This window comes from Peromyscus maniculatus, chromosome 19 (genome assembly GCF_049852395.1).
Source record: "Peromyscus maniculatus bairdii isolate BWxNUB_F1_BW_parent chromosome 19, HU_Pman_BW_mat_3.1, whole genome shotgun sequence".
Lineage (NCBI taxonomy): Eukaryota > Metazoa > Chordata > Mammalia > Rodentia > Cricetidae > Peromyscus > Peromyscus maniculatus.
The window spans coordinates 35,722,489-35,745,966 of NC_134870.1; the positions used below are offsets into that span (position 1 = coordinate 35,722,489).

The window sequence follows — 23,478 nt, forward strand, 5'->3', positions numbered from 1 at the left end:
TGTACTTTAAGATTTTATTAAGAACTACAATGAAGGTAGTGATTGTTTTAAATTGTTGGTTTACAGAATGTAGATACTAAAATTTTGGATTGTTGGGTCTCATTAAGTATTTGACCATCAAAGGTAAAATGTTGAAATAGCAGGATCTCATAAGTGAACAGAGCGGTGACAGCCCAGCCTTCTAACTTGTGTCTTACACAAAGATTCACCCAATCTTATAGGGCTATGAGAATCTGATGACAAAATCTTCAATCTACTGTAGACTTCAGTGCAAAACTGTGATCATAATAATATTCATAGGAAGATGTAGCTCCATCAAAAACTCAACATTTACCATCATGTTTAAATTTAATGGAACCATGGCTTTGTCTATAAAGAAAAATGAAAGAGGTCAAAAAGTTTAAAGAAATTATTAAAAGAAGGCATCAAACTCTTTGAGCAGTGTATTATGTAATTTTCAAAAGAAAATTATTAAATTGTGGACATTAATTTCTCCTTCTATGAACAACTAGATCCTGACTGCTCCCAGCATCCTCATATTTCCAACTGCGGCTGTACTGGGCCCTTTCTACTGTCTCAGCTCTGCCTTAGTCTTGGAGCTTGCCCAGATTCATAAAAGAAAAGAAGTAGGAATTGTAGAAGGCCTTGAGAAAGACATGGCAATTAGAGGATTGTTATGTGGAAAAGCCATTGAGACCATGTCATATAAAATAAAAGAAGAAATAATTCTACATGACACATAGCTATCTGATCACAGAGCAGAAAGGACAGAGATATTGGATGGAGGAATCCTAGAATGTCTTGTGATGTAAAATCTTTCATGGAGCTCAAGGGATAAAAGGATTCTCTCAGGGAGTCACTTTCTAGCATGATACATGGCAGACTATAGCAGAGACACATTGAGCATCAGGGATTTGGTATTATCTCATAATGTTTACACATCTGCAATTAGTATTTCCCAATAATTAAGCAAACTGATTTCTTTGTTTGCACCATGTTCAACACAACTATATTCATAAGTCCCAAATGCAAAAGCCACTTCCAAAACTCACAATATTAAAGGGAGGTACATATGTTTCTTTGTCTTTCATAGCACATATTGGTTTGGTAAGGTCATATTTTTCTGTGTATTATGTTCATGGAACACCAATAACACAAACCTAAGATTTTGCTGCTAAGTATTCATTATTTAGAAAGACTTGTATTTATTATAATATTCTTACCTGTGTGCATTACAGAAAGCACATCTGTTGCCATAAGTATAGCCATCGGTCCCACAGACTGGTAAATACTCTTTGGTACAAAATCCACGAGGACTATATATTCTACATTCTGACTGAAAAACACACAAAGATAACAGAAATGTATTAGATGATGGGGTATTGAATAAAATGTTCTTCATACTTAGTATTTAATATCATACAAAAGAGTTTAAATATAATCTACACATAGATGTAAAGGATATACAACACATATAAAACGTGAAAATAATTATATGTTTAGTTTGTAAGCCTCTACTAGTAAGAACACCACACAGATGGTGTAACATGATCCTGTAAAGCAGCCAACTCACATTATAATTATATGATTCCTCACCAGACAACATTCCGTTCATCACCCCCATTACTAGGTTGAATTTTTTATTGATTGCTCTCTTATTCCTCTGTAAATTCTCTGCAATTCAATGAATGTATTTCCTGTATATTTACATATCAATGCATCTCAATTATGTGCATGTTTATAAACACACATTTGCAATTTATGATACTTTCATAATTTATACAAAAACAGCAACACTATACATATTATATGCATTCTACTTACTTCTTACATATTCTTGTGACACATATATGACACAGATATACAGATATATTCATGTTTACTTACAATTCATTTATTTTCAAATTTAACATTTATTTCAAATGTAACATTATATCATGTGAGTATATGGAAGTCATCTTTTTTAATGTTAAGTTAACCATTGAGCTGTCTTCACTGCTTGTATAGATATTGAATTATACATCTAATTTCCAATGGTTGGAATTTAGGATTAAGATACTCATTCTTGTACTTGTATCAATAACAAGTTGACTTGCATTTCTTGATTGATGTTGTAGACTTCTTGCAATGAAATATACCATTTTTTAATGTTTGAAGAGTTTATTTTCTTTGGTAAGTTTTATATTATATTGCTTCATTTATAAAAAAGAAAGCTTTACATTTTAAATTTCCATAGAAATAATAGTAACTTACTTCATTCCAGGTAAATGCTGATATTATAAGAGAACTTTCTGAAAACAGAGCAGAGAAGACAGATAAAAATGTATAAAAACAACATTATCCACTTTGTTTATTGTGAGAAGTACCTACATATAAATGTAGCAGACATTGATGTAAATTGTGTACACCTGTAAGTAATAAATGAGAATTTTGTGGCAGTAGTAAAACATTAACTAAAAATACATGCAAATCTAAACTATTGTAATTTCCAAATATATATATCTCTGTGAAAAGTAATATTATATACTATGCTCCTATTCAAAAGTATCATGTCCCATTTGTTAATAGATCTGGGTTTATTAATATTATATAATTTTATAAGTGAAATACCCTCACATCAGAGTTCAAAATGTCTTCCATATATTCACAGAAGTTGGAAAATAATTAATCAGCTATAATTTCAAGGTTCTAGATAACATTTCACAGATTCTCACTTTGAATTTCATAGCTAGCCTTTAACTAGACTGAGGATGAAACAATCCCTAATGGAGACCTTGCCTTAGAGCTTCTAAGGCTGTCAAACAAATTGGATTTCTAAAGAATGGCATATTTAAAGACGTTATTCTTGCCTTGACATTGCATTTACCTGTAGGATTTAGTTAGCAATCTGGAGTAATAATAGCAGAGACTGAAAGTCTGCGCAGCCTGTTCTAATCCTCTGCTCTCTGTAGCCTTCTCCAGTGTCAAGTGGTTAGAAAAGGAATCCAACACTGTAATCTTAGAGATATTTATAACAAGTCCCTTTAAAGACTGCAACACAAATAAGACAAGCTCATTCATTCTTTTGTGGTTTTTCAGAGATTTTTACCTCCCTAAATTATTTAGAATATGCTAAAGTTCTGATCCAGGACAGGAAGATGTACTCACCAGAAAAAAGAAGAAATGACAAGGTGATGTACATAACTCTTGAGAAGACCAACATTTTATGAAGATACACAAGAAATCTTTGGATTGTCAGTAAACAGGATACCTTGAACAGCAAATAAAAACAACCAGGGATCAGTCTGACAGTATTTCTTAATTTTTGTGAAAACAGTTCCATTCAACTAGACTCCTAATTAAGATAATATTCTCTTTTATCTGTTTCTAAACAACGATTTAACAAGATCAAAAAATATAATCACAGAAGACCATCCAGAGATTTAAAATAGATATATATATAGAGAGAGAGACAGACAGAGAGAGAGAGAGAGAGAGAGAGAGAGAGAGAGAGAGAGAGAGAGAGAGAGAGAGAGAACAAAGTAAAGTGGGAAAATACTAGCAGAGGAAATAAGCTAGTGTGTGTGTGTGTGTGTGTGTGTGTATCTGAGAAAGAGAGAGCAGGGGAGGCAAAGGAGACATTTAAATCTGTATTTTAAAAAAGCCTCCAATGTCAATATTTTAGGAAGGATACTAACCCTGAGAAGACTTCACAAAAGGCTGTTTCACTGGGAGCCCCACTTGACTTACCTCACACAGAGAGATATTTGGGTTAAAGACAACAGTTCAGAGACTGTGGCTGTTTTGTTAATTCCAAATGTTCACCTCAATTTCCTCACTCAAAGCCTTCCAGTGAAGTCTCAATTTTATCTATGATTGATGAGTTCTATGGACTAAGAGGATTGCGAAGGGAAGATAAGTCACGGAGGCATCCTGCCTTCTTCCTGGAAATTGTAAAGCAAGTCATGAGTGAAGCCTAGCAAATCATTCTCAGTAGATCTTTTCTTGGCCAGAGAACAGAGGAACAATTTGTCCTCATGAACTTATAAGTACAAAAAGAATGAAAGTACTCACTTATTTTAGAAAAGGGAAGATACATAAATCTTTCCAAATGAACTCATTGTAAGAGGAAAAGAGAATAAATGAGGAAAAATGAGTTGACAATGACATTTAGACATGGGCATCAGTTATTAATTTTTTAAAAATAAATATGTGGTAGAATAATACAAATGTTCTCACAGTGGTAAAGACATTGTCGTGCTGTCAAAGCAGTGAATTCATAGTTAAGAGAAAACCCAAACATTGCATGGGCAAATGTTCCCAGGTGAGTCTCATCAACAGCCTGGTTTAAGGAAGCTTCCCCAAAACAGAATTCAAAAGTATAGAGCAGAAAAGAGCACAAGCTGAGGGAAAAGTTGTCCTGTTAAGGTTTATTAATTATTTCTTTCCAACTTTTCTGCAACTATAAATACTGGGAATGGATTCTTGCCCTGGGCAGCAGAGTCTTCAATGGGTCCTGAAGGGAGGGCCGGCAAATGAGAGGGATAAGAGACACAAAGAATGAGAGCAAGACAGGATGTCTGATCAAAATCCAAAATTTTATTTTCCTCTTAAGGCATATATAGGCGGGGGCAAAGAGGGGGTGAAATCAGGGAGGGGACTTTAGTCATGGGTTGTTCAATCAGCAGGGAATGTTGCTATGGGGATTATCTATCTATTCTTGCCTAACTGCCTAACTGCAACTCGGTTACCTGATTTCTGACAAGAGGTTCTGATGCTATGGAGACTTAAGCAAGACCTAGATCTAGGAAAAGAGGAGAGAAGCCCAAGTAAGGCAGCATGTATATCAAGGGTCACTTAGGCTTATGGCTCCCATCAGATTCTCACTGTGCCTGTCCTGACACACACTTTCTGCTGGTGTGCTTTTCATCAAGTGCTTTCTTTTTTCTGTGTACTTGGGGAAATAAACTGTAATAGACTATTCTTCATTAAATCTAGAACATTAAAAATAGACCATTGCTTTAAATGAATATAAAGATATAAGACTGAGAAATGGATCTGTATCTCTTAGTTTTGGGGTAATCTTGATTTTTTTAAACTGAAAATAAAATTTTAATACAATATATTCTGATTATAATTTCCCTTCATCATAGATCCTCCCCAACTTCCCCACCCAATTGAATCTGCATTCTTTCTTTCTCTCTCTCATTAGGATACAAACAGGCAAAATATATGTTAATAAAATAAAATTAGATAAAATACAACCAAATAACAGAATAAAACAAAACATCTTGAACATTATTAAGGACCTGCCTTAATAATATTCTTCCCAGGGTCCCAGAAAAGAAGCTACAAATGGCAGGAAATGAATGTAAGTACACCAAGCTCTTTGTCCATCTTCTTTATTCCTCTGGAATAAAATCCTATCTACACAGCTTCAGTTCTGTTCTCATACCTAGCTCCTTTCTTGCCTGATTTCGCTCTATATTTATCTACTGCACCCTCTAAGTTCTGTTTTAATTCTCTCATCTTAATTCTGCCTCATCCATGTCCTTCTCATCTCATTCTTACACATCTAGTACTTCCCATCTGGCTCTTCCTCATTGTTCTTCTCATCCTCAAGTTCTCCAGTTAAAATCCTCCTCTAAGTCTCCTTATACCTCTTAGTTCTCTCCAAGTCTCTCAGGTATTTAGTTATAAACCTAAGCAATAGCAATCCTCTGGCAGAGCAAGGTCACCAGGCTAGAATTACTACAGAGTCAGAAAGGCAGACAAGAGTTTTCCTCAGGTTTTCTTTTACAGCCAAAAAAGGGAATTGTAAAGGAGGAGGTCAACTGAGAGCTGAAATCAGTTAATATATCAGAAAAACAGAATTTATGTGCTCAAACTACATTCCTAGAAGTGGTTAGGTAAAAATATTAGGAGCCTATAATGTTAGTAAGGCTGTATAAGAAAGGAGGATCTCGGGGCTAGAGAGATGGCTCAGTGGTTAAGAGCACTGCTTGTTCTTCCAGAGGTCCTGAGTTCAATTCCCAGCAACCACATGGTGGCACAAACTACCTGTAATGAGATCTGTTACCCTCTTCTGGTCTGCAGATAGAGCACTGTATACATAATAAATAAATAAATCTTTAAAAAAAAAAAAAAAAGAAAGGAGGATCTCAGTTTAAATGCACAAGAAGTTAAGCTATCTGCCTGATCTGGAGACAGGTGGTGATTCCCTAAGGGTGTTATCTTGGTTTAGGAGACTGCTTGGCCTTGGATGCTTGATAGGTGTTTTAGATACATACACTGTTAGGAGTTCTTGGAAGCACACATAGCATACAAGAAAATCATTGCAGGAATTGGCTAATATATACATAAAAGCTAAAATATCAACAAGACTTCTTAAGCCTTAGTTTGACCTTTGGAAAAGTCCTTAACCTTTCCAAGTAGCACCTTTTGTGAGAGTAGCTGAATTCCATTACATTTTCCTGCAGATTATAGCAAAAACAAATGAAGAAACAGACAAAAAGAGACAAAGAAACAGCTCAAGAAACATCTAGGGACACACACACACACACACACACACACACACACACACACACACACACATTCTCACACACAGAAATCCCAAAAACACAAAACCAAAAACTATAATATATAAAAAAGGACAAGTAAGGTTAAAACATAAACAAAGCCTTGACAAGCATTATGAGAAAAAAAACTAATGCTCAAAGGTAGAATTATTTAAAATATAGAAGATGGGCAAGTCTCCATGATCTCTTTCTCTGCATGTTTGTTTGTACTGATTTTTATAAGTTCATTTTGTATCTTGACACTTTGCTGAAATGGTTGTTTCTAGAAATTTTCTGGTGGCAGTTTTGGAACATCTTGTGTATAATATCATATTATCTGCAAATAGGAATAATTTGACTTCTGTTGTACTGACCACATTCCAGGGTAGGACCCACACCTGAGAGACTTTTCCAACACAAACAAAACTTGCAAAATTGGTGAGGTAAGGAAGGAAGGAAGGTGGGAAAAGGAGGAGAGACGAAGAGAAGGGAGAGAGGGCGGGAAGAAAGGAGAGATGGTCGGAAGGAGGGAGAGATGGTGGGAAGAAGTAAGGGAGGAAATCATGAAGGTGGGTAGGTAAAGAGGTAGAGTGATCTGGGAGGAGTTGGGGGATTAATATGTTCAAAATACATTGCATATAAATCTCAAAGAATTAAAGTCATTTAACTTTATATAAAAAGTATCTCATCACTTCCACAGCTACTTCTTCAGTCTTCAAATTGACTTGATCAAGGGCCCAACAAAACTTTTCTGCCATCAGATCCATGAACTTCCTCTATCATGAGACTGGACATCCTACTCAAAGTGTAAGCAAGGCAACTCCTGCTATAGCTGCAGTCTCTGGGCCAATCCTACCAGAAAAATCTGTAAGAGCTCTTCCAGATGGAATTTGATAAAGGGTCTTCCCAGAGCCTGCAGCCAGGGCCACCTTCAGCACCCCAGTGGAGAAAGGCAACACTGCATAAGCTAAGCAGGAGCTCTAAACTGTGCTTTGGGCCCCACACAACCTCCTAGCCCTCTAACCCTGTGGGAATGCAGAGACTGCATTAGGACAGAGTTTGTACTGGCTATCTACAGCTTACAGAGCAGAACTGTCAAGAAATGTCTATGTGCAGGGGATGCTGGACTAGTGAAAGTCAGTACAGAGGATAGCTCACACCAGGACCAGAGGAATGGAGCAACAGATCAAAGAGACAAAGTGAGATTCAAATGATCACATTTCCTTATATCCTCACACTTCTCTTTCCCCACTACAGCTATTATTTATCTGCCAGTGATTTCATTATCGTACACTTCACCCACCTCTGTTCACCAAAACAAATATGTATTATTGATATATTGCAGAAAGTCAGTGTAGAAGACCAATACTGCCCCCTACTGCTAACATCTTTTAAAACTTTGCTCTCCTTGTTTTTCATTGTTTTCCTTCCTGTCTTTTTTTCTGTACCCACTCCTTTTACTGTTACACCAGAGGCTGTAACAGTTTATGACCAGAGGCTGGCCTGGTTTATGGTATCTGAGTACATATCCATACCCTGTTTTTAGTATACCACTAACCAAACTCCCACAAATTTCACCACCCCCCATTTTTTTTTTAACTTTGCCTCAGTAATTCTCACTTCTCCTCTACTTCCCATCCAACAAATAATACTACTTGGTATTCTCACTAAGAATGCTTCTTTTTCTTTTATTTTCCTGTCCATCCATGACAAAATAACCAGTATATTGTTGCACACAGCTACATCAGCATCCTAGTGCCTTAACTCCCTAAGCTAATCAGTACTGAGCAATTGTCCGGTTTATAGGCGGGTGCCAGTCAATTGCTAGAGTGGGTTAACTGCTGGAAAGGGACTCTTGCTGCAAACAGTGCTCAGCAACAAGAACAGACTAGATTTAGGCTTTGGTGCCTTGAGCACCAGTTTAATACATGAAAGCATGAGCACAAATGTACACAACCTAATCTGTCTCCTGCACACTGCAAACACAAACGTTGAAAAAAAAAAAAGGTAACCTAACAAGAATAATGATAGAAATTTTGATTGGGGAGATCTCAGTGAAATAACACAAGTAACATGGAAATGGAAAAGTAAAATGTTTTTTTTTGTCCCAAAATTACCAACACCATAGCAAGGCCTCTAAAGGAAATGACTTTAATGAAATATCTGATGCAGAAGTCAAAAGAAGGTTTATAAAGGTGATCAAATGACTCAAAGCAGATACAACTTCTTTTCTAAGACAATACAGACTATTTAATAAAATACAGTGTTGATATACGATTTGAAAATGAAATTGACTATACCTTCTTCTTCGCACTTCATGGAACCTTCTCTAAAATTGACCACATACTAAGTTACAAAGCAAGTCACAACAGATACAAGAAAATTGAAATAACTGCCTGTCATCCTATGAGACCACAACAAATTAGAGCTGAGTTTCAGCAACAACAGATATCCTACAAATTGCTGGAAACTTAACAACTCCCTACTGAATGACTGCTTGGTCAAGGAAGAAATAAAGAAAGGAATTAAAGACTTCCTAAAACTCAATGCAAGTGAATGTACTACATACACAAACTTATGGGACACTATGAAAGCAGTGCTAAGAGGAAAATTCACAGCACTAAATGACCACATGAACAAGTTGAAAAATCTCACACTAGCAACTTCCTAGCACAGCTAAAAGCTCTAGAACAAAATGAAGCAAACTCACCCAGGAGGAATAAATAGATGCCAGGAAGTAACCAAATTGAGGGCTGAAATCAATAAAATAGAAACAAAAAGAGCAATACAAAAAAATCAATGAAACAGAGTTGGTTTTTTGAGAAAATCAACAAGATCGATGAATCATTATCCAAAATAACCAAAAGGCAGAGAAAGAATATCTAAATTAACAAAATCAGAAATGAAAAGAAAGACATAACAAGAGACAATGAGGAAATACAGAGAATCATCAGGTCATACTTCAAGAACCTGTACTCCACAAAATTGGAAAAACTAAAATAAATGGAAAATTTTCTGGATAGGTACACCTTAATAAAATTAAATCAAGACTTGATAAACAATTTAAATAGACCAATAACCCGTAAGGAAATAGAAACAGTCATTAAAATTCTAACCAAAAAAAAAGCCCAGGACTAGGTGGTTTCAGTGCAGAATTCTATCAGAATTTCAAAGAAAAGCTAATACCAATATTCTACAAAGTGTTCCACACAATGGACACAGTAGGAACATTGCCAAACTTTTTATGAGGCTACAGTTACCCTGATACCCAAACCACACAAAGATGCAAAAATGCTCAATAAAATAATGGCAAAACAACTCCAAGAACACATCAAAGAAATTATCCAACATGACCAAGTAGGCTACATCCCAGAGATGCAAGGATGGTTCATCATAGGAAAATCTGTCAATGTAATACACCACATAAACAAACTGAAAGAAAAAAACCACATGATTATCTCATTAGATGCTGAAAAACCATTTGACAGTATCCAACACCCCTTTATGATAAAGGTCTTGGCGAGATCAGGAATTCAAGTAACATACCTAAACATAATAAACTTATACAGCCACTTTGGAAATCATTATGGTGACTTCTCAGAAAATTGGGAAACAATCTTCCTCAAGACCCAGCTATACCGCTCTTGAGCATATACACAAGGAATTCTCAACCATACCTCAAGGGTACATGCTCAACTATGTTCATAGCAGCATTATTTGTAATAGTCAGAACCTCAAAACATCTAGATGCCCCTCAACCAAAGAATGGATTAAGAAAATATGGTACATATACACAATGGAGGACTACTCAGCAGTTAAACAACAACAATAACAACGACATCATTTAAATTTGCAGGCAAATGGATGGAACTAGAAAATATCATCCCGAGTGAGGTAACCCAGACTCAGAAAGACAAACATGGTATGTACTCACTCATAAGTGGATACTAGATGTGGATCAAGGGATAGCCAGCCTGCAACCCACAGCTCCAGGGAGCCTGGCTGGTAAGGAGGACCCTGGGAGGGACGCAGGGATCAACCAGTGATGGAGAAATGAATGAGAGCTGCAGGAGCCCACTGGAGGTGAGGGGGGTAATGGAGGGAAAGGGTTCAAGGAAAGAAAGCTTAGGGGAGTGGGAGGTTTGAGCTGGATCAGCTTTGGAATGGGAGAGCAAGGAAAGAGATTCCATGATGAGTGAAGACACCATGGGAATAGGGAGAGACAGAGTGCTATGGAGGACACTGGGAATCCATAAAATTGACTCCACCATAGACTAGTGGCAATGGTCAAGAGGGTGCCTGAGCTGACCTGCTCTGGTGATCAGATGGCTGAATACCCTGACTGTCATGATAGAACCCTCATCCAGTGACTGATGGAAGCAGATGCAGAGATTCATGGCCAGATCCCAGGCAGAGCTCCAGGAGTCCAATAGATGGAAAAGAAGAGAGATTCTATGAGTGAGAGATATCAAGACCATGATTGGAAAAAGTGCAGAGACAACTAGCCAAACTAGTGGAAACACAGGAACTGTAGACCAATAGCTCAGGAGGCCCCATGGTACTGGACTAGGCCCTCTGGATAAGTGAGATAGCTGTCTAGCCTGAAGTGATTAGGGGGCCCCCAGGCAGTGGGAGCATGACCTGTCCCTAGTGTATGAGCTGGCTTTTGGAACCTGGTGCCTATGGTGAGACACTTTGGTGCAGGGAGGAGGGGCTTCGACCTGCCTTGAATGAATGTGTCAGGCTCTGCTGACTCCCCAGTAGGAGATTTTCCCTTGGTGGAGGTGTGAGTGGGGGGTTGGATTGTGAGGGAGGGCTGGGGAGGGGGAGGAGGAAGGACAGGGGAATCTGTGATATATATATATATATATATATATATATATATATATATATATATATCATATATATATGATAAATAGAAAATCTCTTAATTAAAAAAAGGAGAAAAAAAATCAAAATTAGCACTTTACTTCCAAGATTGTCATATGTATTTGTCAAGAGTATGTGTTTGGGTTACCTCATTATCCAAAGAAGCAAACAGCATTGTTTTTAAAAGATTTATTTTTATTTATATGTGTGTGTGCATGTATAATATGTTTGTGAAGGTTCTAGAGTGAACAGAAGATGGTATGAGATCCCCCCAAGAGATGGAAGTTATAAGTTACACAACATGGGGGCAGGAAACCAAACTTGAGTTCTCTCCAAGATCACCATGCATTGCTAACCACTGGGCTGTCTTTCTATCCCACAAAAGATTTACTTGATAAAGAGTGTACTTTAAGATTTTATTAAGAACTACAACAAAGGTATTGATTGTTTTAAATTGTCAGTTTACAGAATATAGATACTAAAATTTTGGATTCTTGGGCGTCATTAAGTAGTTGACCATAGAGGGTAAAACACTGAAACCCCAGGATCCCATAAGTGAAAAGAGCAATGACAGCCCAGCCTTCTACCCTGTGTCCTACGCACAGATTCACCCAGTCTTCTAAGAACCTGATGGCAAAATCTCCAGTCCACTGTAGACTTCAGTGCAAAACTGTGATCATAATAAGATCCATAGGAAGATGTAGCTCCATCAAAAACTCAACATTCACCATCATGTTTAAATTTAATGGAACCACGGCTTCGTCTATAAAGAAAAAATAAAAGAGGTCAAAAAAGTTTAAAGAAATTATTAAAATAATACATCAAACTCTTTGAGCAGTGTATTATGTAATTTTCAAAAGGGAAAGATTGAATTATGGACATTAATTTCTCCTTCTTTGAGCAACTAAACCCTGACTGCTCCCAGCATCCTCATATTTCCAACTGCGGCTGTACTGGGCCCTTTCTACTGTCTCAGCTTTGCCTTAGTCTTGGAGCTTGCCCAGATTCATAAAAGAAAAGAAGTAGGGATTGTTAGAAGACCTTGAGAAAGACATGGCAATTAGAGGATTGTTATGTGGAAAAGCCATTGAGACCATGACATATAAAATAGCAGAAGAAATATTTCTACAGGAGACCCAGCTTTCTGATCACAGAGCAGAAAGGACAGAGATATTGGATGGAGGAATCCAAGAATGTCTTGTGATGTAAAATCTTTCATGAAGCTCAAGGGATAAGAGGATCCTCTCAGGGAGTCACTTTCTAGCATGATACATGGCAGACTATAGCAGAGACACATTGAGCATCAGGGATTTGGTATTATCTCATAATGTTTACACATCTGCAATTAGTATTTCCCAATAATTAAGTGAACTGATTCCTTTGTTTGCACCATGTTCAACACAACTATATTCATAAGTCCCAAATGCAAAAGCCACTACCAGAACTCACAATATTAAAGGGAAGTGCATATGTTTCTTTGTCTTTCATAGCACATTGGTTTGGTAAGGTCATATTTTTCTGTGTATTATGAGCATGGAACACCAATAACACAAACCTAAGATTTTGCTGCTAAGTATTCATTATTTAGAAAGAACTTGTATTTATTATAGTATTCTTACCTGTGTGCAATACAGAACATGCATCTGTTGCCATAAGTATAGCCATCGGTCCCACAGACTGGTAAATACTCTCTGGTACAATATCCATGAGGACTATATATTCCACATACTGACTGAAAAACATGCAAAGATAACAGAAATGTATTAGATGAAGGGTATTGAATAAAATGTTCTTCACTCTTAGTATTTAATGTCATACAAGAGTTTAAGTATGATCTACACATAGATGTAAAGGACTTACAACACATATAAAACATGAACATAATTATCATATTTTTAGTTTGTAAGCCTCTACTAATAAGAACAGCACACAGCTGGTATAACATGATCTTGTAAAGCAGCCAACTCACATTATAATTATATGATTCCTCACCAGACAACATTCTGTTCATCAACCTCACCTCTAGCTTGAATTTTTATTGATTGTTCTCTTATTCCTCGTAAATTCTCTGCAATTCAATGAATGTATTTACTGTATATTTACATATCAATACATCTCATTTATGTGCATGTTTATAAACACACCTTTGCAATTTTAGATACTTCGTTAATTTATACATAGACAGCAATACTACATATATTATATGCATGTGACTTCTTACATATTCTTGTGACACATTAATGTCACAGGCATACAGATATATTGATATTTAGTTACAATTCATTTATTTTCAAATTTAACATTTATTTTCAAATGTAACATTATACCATGTTAGTATATGGAAGTCATCATTTTTAATGGTAAGTTAACCACTGAGCTGTCCCCCACTGCCTATATACATATTGAATTATACATCTAATTGCCATTGGCTGGAATTTAGGATTAAGACACTCATTGTTGTATCTTGTATCAATAATAAGTTGCCTTATATTTCTGGGTTGATGGTTTGGACTTCTTGCAATGAAATATACCATTTTTTAGTGTTTGAAGAGTTTATTTTCTTTAGTAAATTTTACATTATATTGCTTCATTTATAAAAAAGAAAGCTTTACATTTTAAATTTCCATAGAAAATAAAAGTAACTTACGTATCTCCTGGTAAATGCTGATATTATGAAGAAACATTCTGAAAAGAGAACAGAGAAGACAGATAAAAAAAATATAGAAAACAACATTGTCCACCTTGTTCACGGTGAGAAGTACCTACATCTAAATGTAGCAGACATTGATGTAAATTGAGTACATCTGTAAGTAATAAATCAGAATTTTGTGTCAGTGGTAAAACATTAACTAAAAATACATGCAAATCTAAATAATTGTAATTTCCAAATATATATAGCTCTGTGAAAGTAATACTATATACTATGCTCCTGTACAAAAGTATTGTGTTCCATTTGTTAATAGATCTGGTTTATTAACATTACATAATTTGTAAGTGAAATACCCTGAAATCAGAGTTCAAAATGTCTTCCATGTATTCACATAAGTTGGAAACAAAATATCAGCTGTAATTTCAAGGTTCTAGGTAACGTTTCACAAATCCTCATTTTGAAGTTCATAGCCAGTCTTGATCTAGACTGAGGATAAAAGACACCCTAATGAAGGCCTTGACTTGGAGGTTCTAAGGCTGTCAAACAAATTGGATTTCCAGAGAATAGCATATTTAAAGACATTATTCTTTCCTTGACTTTGCATTTACCAATAAAATTTAGTTAGCAATCTGGAGTACAAATTAGCAGAGACTGTGTGTCTACACAGCCTGTTCTAATCCTCTGCTCTCTGTAGCCTTCTCCAGTGTGGACTAGTTAGAAAAAGCAATCCACCACTGTAATTTTAGAGATATTTATAACAAGTCCATTTAAGGACTGCAACACAATTAAATCAAACTCATTCATTCTTTTGTGGTATTTCAGAGATGTACCTCCCGGAAATTTTTAGAATATGCCTAAGGTTCTGATCCAGGACAGGAAAATGTACTCACCAGAAAAAAGAAGAAGATACATAACTCTTGAGAAGACCAACATTTTATGAAAGATACACAAGAAATCTTTGGAATGTAGGTAAACGGTACCTTGAACAGTAAATAAAAACAACCAGGGATCAGTATGACAGAGTTTCTTGATTTTGAGGAAACAGTCCCATCCACCCAGATTCCTAATTAAGAGAATATTCTCTTTTATCTGCTTCTAAAATATGATTTAACAAGGTCATAAAATATAATCACAGAAGACCACCCAGAGATTAAAAATAGAGACAGAGACAGACAGAGAGACAGAGACAGAGAGAGAACAAAGAAGTGGAAAAATACTAACATAGGATATCTGCAAGTGTGTGTGTGTGTGTGTGTGTGTGTGTGTGTGTGTGTGTGTGTGTGTGTATGAAAGAGAGAGCAGGGGAGGCAAAAGAGACATTTAAATCTGTATTTTAAAAAAAGCCTCCAGTATCAGTATTTTAGGAAGGTTACTAACCCGGAGAAGATCACACACAAGGATGTCTCACTGGGAGCCCCACTTGACCTACCTCACACAGAGAGATATTTGGTTTATGGACAACAGTTCAGAGACTGTGGTTGTTCTGTTCCTTCAAAAGTTCACCTCAATTTCCTCATTCAAAGCCTTCCAGTGAAGACCCCATTTTATATATGATCAATGAGTTCTATGGACTAAGAGGATTGCAAGGGAAGATAAGACACGAAGGCATCCTGCATTCTTCCTGGAGGTTGTAAAGCAGGTCATAAGTGAAGCCTAGCAAATCCTTCTCAGTAGATCTTTTCTTGGCTGGAGAACAGAGGAACAATTTGTCCTCATGAACTTATAAGTGTAGCTAGAGTTTTCCTGCCTTGCCCACAGTCAGGACAAATCTTTGTCACCCGCCAGTCCCACAGCCGCTCAGACTCAACCAAGTAAACACAGAGACTTATATTGCTTACAAACTGTATGGCCGTGGCAGGCTTCTTGCTAACTGTTCTTATAGCTTAAATTAATCCATTTCCATAAATCTATACCTTGCCACGTGGCTGGTGGCTTACTGGCGTCTTCACATGCTGCTGGTCATGGCGGCGGCTGGCGGTGTCTCTCTGCCTCCGCCTTCTGCTTCCCAGAATTCTCCTCTCTCCTTGTCCTACCTACTTCCTGCCTGGCCACTGGCCAACCAGTGTTTTATTTATTGACCAATCAGAGCAATTTGACATATAGACCGTCCCACAGCACTTCCCCTTTCTTTTTTTTAAAAGGAAGGTTTTAACTTTTACACATCTCCAAAGTCAGCTTGGTATATTTGGGAATTTGGGCGTAGCTTCTCTTACTACTTCCTGCTGGAGGGGGGCGCTGTATCTTATGGGGACACAAAGAAAATTTTAGGATCATGGAGTAGTCCGTGAGACTGTATCGTCTGAGCCAGTTGCCTTGAAACGATTCTGGATGTTGGATCATCTGGGCCATGGTGTCATCAGAGACCTTTCAGGTGGTCTTGGCTGGTCAAACCTGATGTATCTTAATCTGAAACAAATCCATAGCCTCTGGCTTTCTGTGGAAACAAAAGCAGAGCCTCCTTTCCAAAGCAACATATCCTTACATCCAAATTTTGAAGTTAAGGTACCTTTAAAATACACATTTTGGCATAACTAAACAGCTTTTGCAATCAAATGTTTCTCTTCAGTTACGAATATCAAAGAGAACATAATCCAGATTCTCTGTGTGGTAGCCATCTTTATGTGGCTTATTTTTTATATTAGCTTGAGCCTATTGCTTTTAACTGAGGCCTATTGCAGCCTTTAAGCCTGAAACGGCACCGTGGCTGCTGACTCTGCCCACTTCAGCTTCCCAACATGGCGGTGGTACGTTTTCCGCCAGCTCTGGGAGCCATCAATTTTCAGAAATAGTGGGTCTATGCTTCTTATCAAAGCAGCATGTAGCCCAGAAACCTCTTTTTGTTTTGTACTAGCAAAAGCTAAATCCACCATGCAGCTTAATGTGCCACTTGCAGAGGCCTCATTCCTGCCATACTGCAGATCGAGCTCACAAGCCAGGAACCCGCCAGTAACTCAAACTGGCAGCTGCTGCTCATTTGAGAGAGACAATTAGGAAGCTGTTTTTAGCTCCGTTTTAGAATCTTTTCTCAGGTTTTAGGTAGAAACTTTTGCCAACAGTGCTGTGGGATGGTCTATATGTCAAATTGCTCTGGTTGGTCAATAAATAAAACACTGGTTGGCCAGTGGCCAGGCAGGAAGTAGGTAGGACAAGAGGAGAGGAGAATTCTGGGAAGCAGAAGGCGGAGGCAGAGAGACACCGCCAGCCGCCGCCATGACCAGCAGCATGTGAAGACGCCAGTAAGCCACCAGCCACGTGGCAAGGTATAGATTTATGGAAATGGATTAATTTAAGCTATAAGAACAGTTAGCAAGAAGCCTGCCACGGCCATACAGTTTGTAAGCAATATAAGTCTCTGTGTTTACTTGGTTGAGTCTGAGCGGCTGTGGGACTGGCGGGTGACAAAGATTTGTCCTGACTGTGGGCAAGGCAGGAAAACTCTAGCTACATATAAGTATTAAAAGAATGAAAGTGCTCACTTATTTTAGAAAAGGGAAGATACATAAATCTTTCCAAATGAACTCATTGTAAGAGGAAAAGAGAATAAATGAGGAAAAATGAGTTGACAATGATATTTAGACATGGGCATCAGTTATTAATTTTTTAAAAATAAATATGTGGTAGAATAATACAAATGTTCTCACAGTGGTAAAGACATTGTCGTGCTGTCAAAGCAGTGAATTCATAGTTAAGAGAAAACCCAAACATTTCATGGGCAAATGTTCCCAGGTGAGTCTCATCAACAGCCTGGTTTAAGGAAGCTTCCCCAAAACAGAATTCAAAAGTACAGAGCAAAAGAGAGCACAAGCTGAGGGAAAAGTTGTCCTGTTAAAGTTTATTAATTATTTCTTTCCAACTTTTCTGCAACTATAAATACTGGGAATGGATTCTTGCCCTGGGCAGCAGAGTCTTCAATGGGTCCTGAAGGGAGGGCCGGCAAATGAGAGGGATAAGAGACACAAAGAATGAGAGCAAGACAGGATGTCTGATCAAAATCCAAAATTTTATTTTCCTCTTAAGGCATATATAGGCGGGGGCGAAGAGGGGGTGAAATCAGGAAGGGGACTTTAGTCATGGGTTGTTCAATCAGCAGGGAATGTTGCTATGGGGATTATCTATCTATTCTTGCCTAACTGCCTAACTGCAACTCGGTTACCTGATTTCTGACAAGAGGTTCTGATGCTATGGAGATTTCAGCAAGACCTAGATCTAGGAAAAGAGGAGAGAAGCCCAAGTAAGGCAGCATGTATATCAAGGGTCACTTAGGCTTATGGCTCCCATCAGATTCTCACTGTGCTTGTCCTGATACACACTTTCTGCTGGTGTGCTTTTCATCAAGTGCTATCTTTTTTCTGAGTACATGGGGAAATAAACTGTAATAGTCTATTCTTCATTAAATCTAGAACATTAAAAATAGACCATTGGTTTAAAGAATATAAAGATATAAGACTGATAAATGCATTTCTATCTCTTAGCTTTGGGGTAATCTTGATTTTTTTAAACTGAAAATAAAATTTTAATACAATATTATAATTTCCCCTCATCATAGATCCTCCCCAATTCCCCACCCAAATGAATCCTCATCTTTTCTTTCTCTCTCTCATTAGGATACAAACAGGCAACTAAAAAATAATGTTAATAAAATAAAATTAGATAAAATACAGCAGAATAACAGAATAGGACAAACTATCTTGAACATTATTAAGGATCTGCCTTAATAATATTTTTCCCAGGGTCCCAGAAAAGGAGCTACAAATGGCAAGAATTATTTTCAGGAAAGGAATCTAAGTACACCAAGCTCTTTGTTCGTCTACTTTATTCCTCTGGGATAAAAATCCTATCTACACAGCTTCAGTTCTGTTCTCATACCTAGCTCCTTTCTTGCCTGATTTCTCTATATATTTATTCACTGTACCCTCTAAGTTCTATCTTAATTCTCTCATCTTAATTCTGCCTCATCTATGTCCTTCTCATCTCATTCTTACACATCTAGTACTTCCCCATCTGGCTCTTCCTCATCTTCCATCTCATCCTCAAGTTCTCTAGTCAAAATCCTCCTCTAAGTCTCCTTATACCTCTTAGTTCTCTCCAAGTCTCTCAGGTATTCAGTTTTAAACCTAAGCAATAGCAATCCTCTGGCAGAGCAAGGTCACCAGGCTAGAATCACTACTAGACTAGAGTCAGAAAGGCAGACAAGAGTTTTCCTCAGGTAGTCACCTTCAGGCTTTCTTTTACAACTATAAAAGGGAGTTGTAAAGGAGGAGGTCAACTGAGAGCTGAAATCGGTTAATATATGAGAAAAACAGAATTTATGTGCTCAAACTACATTCCTAGAAGTGGTTAGGTAAAAATGTTAGGAGCCTATAATGTTAGTAAGGCTGTATAAGAAAGGAGGATTTCAGCTTAAATGCACAAGAAGTTAAGCTATTTGCCTGATCTAGGAGACAGGTGTTTCCGTACAAGTGTTACCTTGGTTTAGGAGACTGCTTGGCCTTGGATGCTTGATAGGTGTTTTAGATACATACACTGTTAGGAGTTCTTGGAAGCACACATAGCATATAAGAAAATCATTGCAGGAATTGGCTAATATATACACAAAAGCTAAAATATCAATAAGACTTCTAAGCCTTGGTTTGAACTTTGGAAAAGTCCTTAACCTTTTCAAGTAACACCTTTTGTGAGAGTAGCTGAATTCCATTACATTTTCCTGCAGATTATAGCAAAAACAAATGAAGAAACAGACAAAAAGAGACAAAGAAACAGCTCAAGAAACATCTAGGGACAACACACACACACACACACACACACACACACACACACACACACACATTCTCACACACAGAAATCCCAAAAAACACAAAACCAAAAACTATAATATATAAAAAAGGACATGTAAGGTTAAAACATAAACAAAGCCTTGACAAGCATTATGAGAAAAAAAATTGATGTTCAAAGGAAGAATTATATAAAATATAGAAGATGGGCATGTCTCCATGATCTCTTTCTCTGCATTTTTGTTGGTGCTGTGTAGAACACCTACTGATTTTTATAAGTTGATTTTGTATCCTGACACTTTGCTGAAATGGTTGTTTCTAGAAATTTTCTGGTGGCAGTTTTGGAACATCTTGTGCTTAATATCATATTATCTGCAAATAGGAATAATTTGACTTCTGTTGTACTGACCACATTCCAGGGTAGGACCCACACCTGAGAGACTTTTCCAACACAAACAAAACTTGCAAAATTGGTGAGGTAAGGAAGGATGGAAGGTAGGAAAAAGAGGAGAGACGGAGAGAAGGGAGAGAGGGCGGGAAGAAAGGAGAGATGGTCGGAAGGAGGGAGAGATGGTGGGAAGGAGGGAGGGAGGAATTCATGAAGGTGGGTAGGTCAAGAGGTAGAGAGATCTGGGAGGAGTTGGGGGATTAACATGTTCAAAATACATTGCATGAAAATCTCAAAGAATTAAAGACTTTTAACTTTACATAAAGAGTATCTCATTACTCCCACAGCTACTTCTTCAGTCTTCAAATTGACTTGATCAAGGGCCAACAAAACGCTTCTGCCATCAGACCCATGAACTTCCTCTATCATGAGACAGGAATTCCTGCTCCAAATGCAACCAAAGCAACTCCAACCATAGTTGCAGTCTCTGGGCCAATCCTACCAGAAATATCTGTAACAGCTCTTTCAGAAGGAATTTGATAAAGGGGCTTCTCAGAGCCTGCAGCCAGGGCCACCTTCAGCACCCCAGTGGAGAAAGGCAACACTGCATAAGCTAAGCAGGAGCTCTAAACTGTGCTTTGGGCCCCACACAACCTCCTACCCCTCTAACCCTGTGGGAATGCAGAGACTGCATTAGGACAGAATTTGTGCTGGCTATCTACAGCTTACAGAGCAGAAGCTGTCAAGGAAAGTCTACATGCAGGGGAAGCTGGACTAGTGAAAGTCATTGCAGAGGGTAGCTCAAACCAAGACTGGAGAGATGAAGCAACAGACCAAAAAGACAAAATAATATTCAAGTGATCACATTTCCTCATATCCACACTTCTCTTTCCCCATTACAGATATTATTTATCTGCCAGTGATTTCATTATCTTACACTTCACCCTCCTCTCTGTTCACCAAAACAAATATTGCAGAAAGTCAATGTAGAAGGCCAATACTGCCCCCTTCTGCTAACATCTTTTAAAGTTTTGCTCTCCTTGTTTTTCTTGTTTTCCTTCCTGTCTTTTTTTTCTATGCCCACTCCTTTTACTGTTACACCTCCAAAAGACCAGAGGCTGGCCTGGTTTATGATATCTGAGTACATATCCATACCCTGTTTTTAGTATACCACTAACCAAACTCCCACTAATTTCACCTCTCCCCATTTTTTTTAACTTTGCCTCAGTAATTCTCACTTCTCCTTTCTTCCCATCCAACAAATAATAGTACTTAGCACTCTCACTGAGAATGCTTCTTTTTCTTTTATGTCCTTGTCCACTTATGACAAAATAACCAGTATATTGTTGCACACAGCTACATCAGCATCCTGTTGCCTTACTCCCTAAGCTAATCAGTACTGAACAAGTGTCTGGTTTATAATCGTGTGCTAGTCAGTTACTAGAATGGGTTACCTTCTGGATAGGGACTGTTGCTGCAAACAGTACTCAGCAACAAGAACAGCCTTGAGCACCAGTTTAATAGATGAAAGCATGACCACAATTGTATACAACCTTGTCTGCCTCCTGAACACTGCAAACACAAACGTTTGAAAAAAAGGTAACCTGACAAGAAGAACAATAGAAATTGAGATTGGGGAGATCTCAATGAAATAACACAAGTAACATGGAAAAGCAAAGTGAGTTTTTCCTCCCAAAATTGCCAACACCATAGAAGGCCTCTGGAGGGAATGATTTTAATGAAATATCTGGTGCATAATTCAAAAGCTTCATAATTGTGATCATTTACTCAAAGCAGATACAACTATTTTCTAAGACAACAAAGATAAGAAATAAGGTGTTGATACACGATTTGAAAATGAATCTGGGTTGCCTCACTCAGGATGATTTTTTCTAGATCCATCCATTTGTCTGCAAACCTCATGATGTCATTGTTTTTCTCTGCTGAGTAGTATTCCATTGTGTATATGTGCCACAATTTATTTATCCATTCTTCAGTTGAAGGGCATCTAGGTTGTTTCCAGGTTTTGGCTATTACAAACAATGCTGATATGAACATAGCTGAGCAAGTGCTCTTGTGGTATGGTATGTATTCACTCATAGGAGGATGCTAGATGTGGAACAAGGATGACTGGACCCTAATAGTTGTGCCATAAACCTTATCTAAGGACTGAGAAATCTGGATGCTAGGCCCCGGGTGGAGCTCTGGGAGTCTAGTTAGTGAGAAAGAGGAGGGTTTATATGAGCGAGAATTGTTGAAACCAAAGTTGGATAAAGCACAGGGACAAATAACCAAACGAATGGAAACACATGAACTATGAACCAAAGGCTGAGGGGCCCCCAACTGGATCAGGCCCTCTGAATAGGTGAGACAGTCGATTGGCTTGATCTGTTTGGGAGGCATCTAGGCAGTGGTACCAGGTCCTGGGCTCGTTGCATGAGTTAGCTGTTTGAGACCTGGGACTTATGCAGGGACGCTTGGCTCAGTCTGGGAGGAGGGGACTGGACCTGCCTGGACTGAGTCTATCAGGTCGATCTCAGTCCTCGGGGGAGACCTTGATCTGGAGGAGGTGGGAATGGGGGGTGGGCTGGGGGGAAGGGAAGGGGGGCAGGAAAGGAGAGAACAAGGGAATCTGTGGCTGTAGAACTGAATAATATTGTAAAATAAAATAAAAAAGAAAATGAAATTCGCTCTTTCCAGCCAGTGCCGAGCGATGTGCATCTCTTGAGACAACTGGCACAAGTGCCGCAAACCGGGGGTAAGAGAAAGCCCTACCACAAGAAGCAGAAGTATGAGCTAGGACAGCCTGCTGCCAACATGAAGATTGGCCCTCGTCGTATACACACAGTCCGAGTCCGAGGAGGCAACAAGAAGTACCGTGCCCTAAGATTGGATGTGGGGAACTTTTCCTGGGGCTCTGAGTGTTGTACTCAGAAAACAAGGATCATTGATGTTGTCTACAATGCATCCAAAAACGAGCTGCTCCGCACCAAGACCCTGGTGAAGAACTGCATCGTGCTTATTGACAGCACACCATACCGACAGTGGTATGAGTCTCACTATGCGCTGTCCCTGGGCCGCAAGAAGGGGGCCAAGTTGACTCCTGAAGAGGAAGAAATATTAAACAAAAAACGATCAAAAAAAATCCAAAAGAAATATGATGAAAGGAAAAAGAACACTAAAATCACCAGTCTTCTGGAGGAGCAGTTCCAGCAGGGCAAGCTTCTTGCCTGTATCGCCTCAAGACCAGACCAGTGTGGCTGA

At 38.1% G+C, this 23,478-nt stretch overlaps 1 protein-coding gene, 1 long non-coding RNA gene and 1 pseudogene across 2 annotated transcripts; 1 reads left to right on the forward strand and 2 right to left on the reverse strand.

The window, feature by feature from the left end:
* LOC107401307 (ovomucoid-like) lies at positions 1-15,506 on the reverse strand. Its single transcript, XM_076555199.1, has 5 exons — positions 15,485-15,506; positions 3,148-3,250; positions 2,254-2,291; positions 1,224-1,336; positions 1-369 (listed from the first exon to the last, which is right to left on the reverse strand). Exons 2-5 carry the CDS (start codon positions 3,200-3,202, stop codon positions 324-326), a joined length of 252 nt encoding a protein of 83 aa, XP_076411314.1. The 5' UTR covers positions 3,203-3,250; positions 15,485-15,506; the 3' UTR covers positions 1-323.
* LOC143269578 (uncharacterized) lies at positions 11,808-15,419 on the reverse strand. Its single transcript, XR_013046078.1, has 4 exons — positions 14,946-15,419; positions 14,053-14,090; positions 13,025-13,137; positions 11,808-12,168 (listed from the first exon to the last, which is right to left on the reverse strand). It is a non-coding gene; the product is annotated as an uncharacterized LOC143269578 (long non-coding RNA).
* A 7,442-nt stretch (positions 15,507-22,948) lies between the features above and the next one.
* On the forward strand, positions 22,949-23,478 carry LOC102921935 (small ribosomal subunit protein eS8 pseudogene; annotated as a pseudogene).

Coding starts and splice junctions, on each gene's coding strand:
- LOC107401307 (XM_076555199.1), bottom strand. CDS start 3,202: ATGTTGGTCTTCTCAAGAGTTATGTACATCACCTTGTCATTTCTTCTT. Junction 2,292..3,147: donor GTCATTTCTTCTTTTTTCTG/GTGAGTACATCT, acceptor CTCTGTTTTCAG/AAAGTTCTCTTATAATATCA. Junction 370..1,223: donor GCTTTCTGTAATGCACACAG/GTAAGAATATTA, acceptor TTTTCTTTATAG/ACAAAGCCATGGTTCCATTA.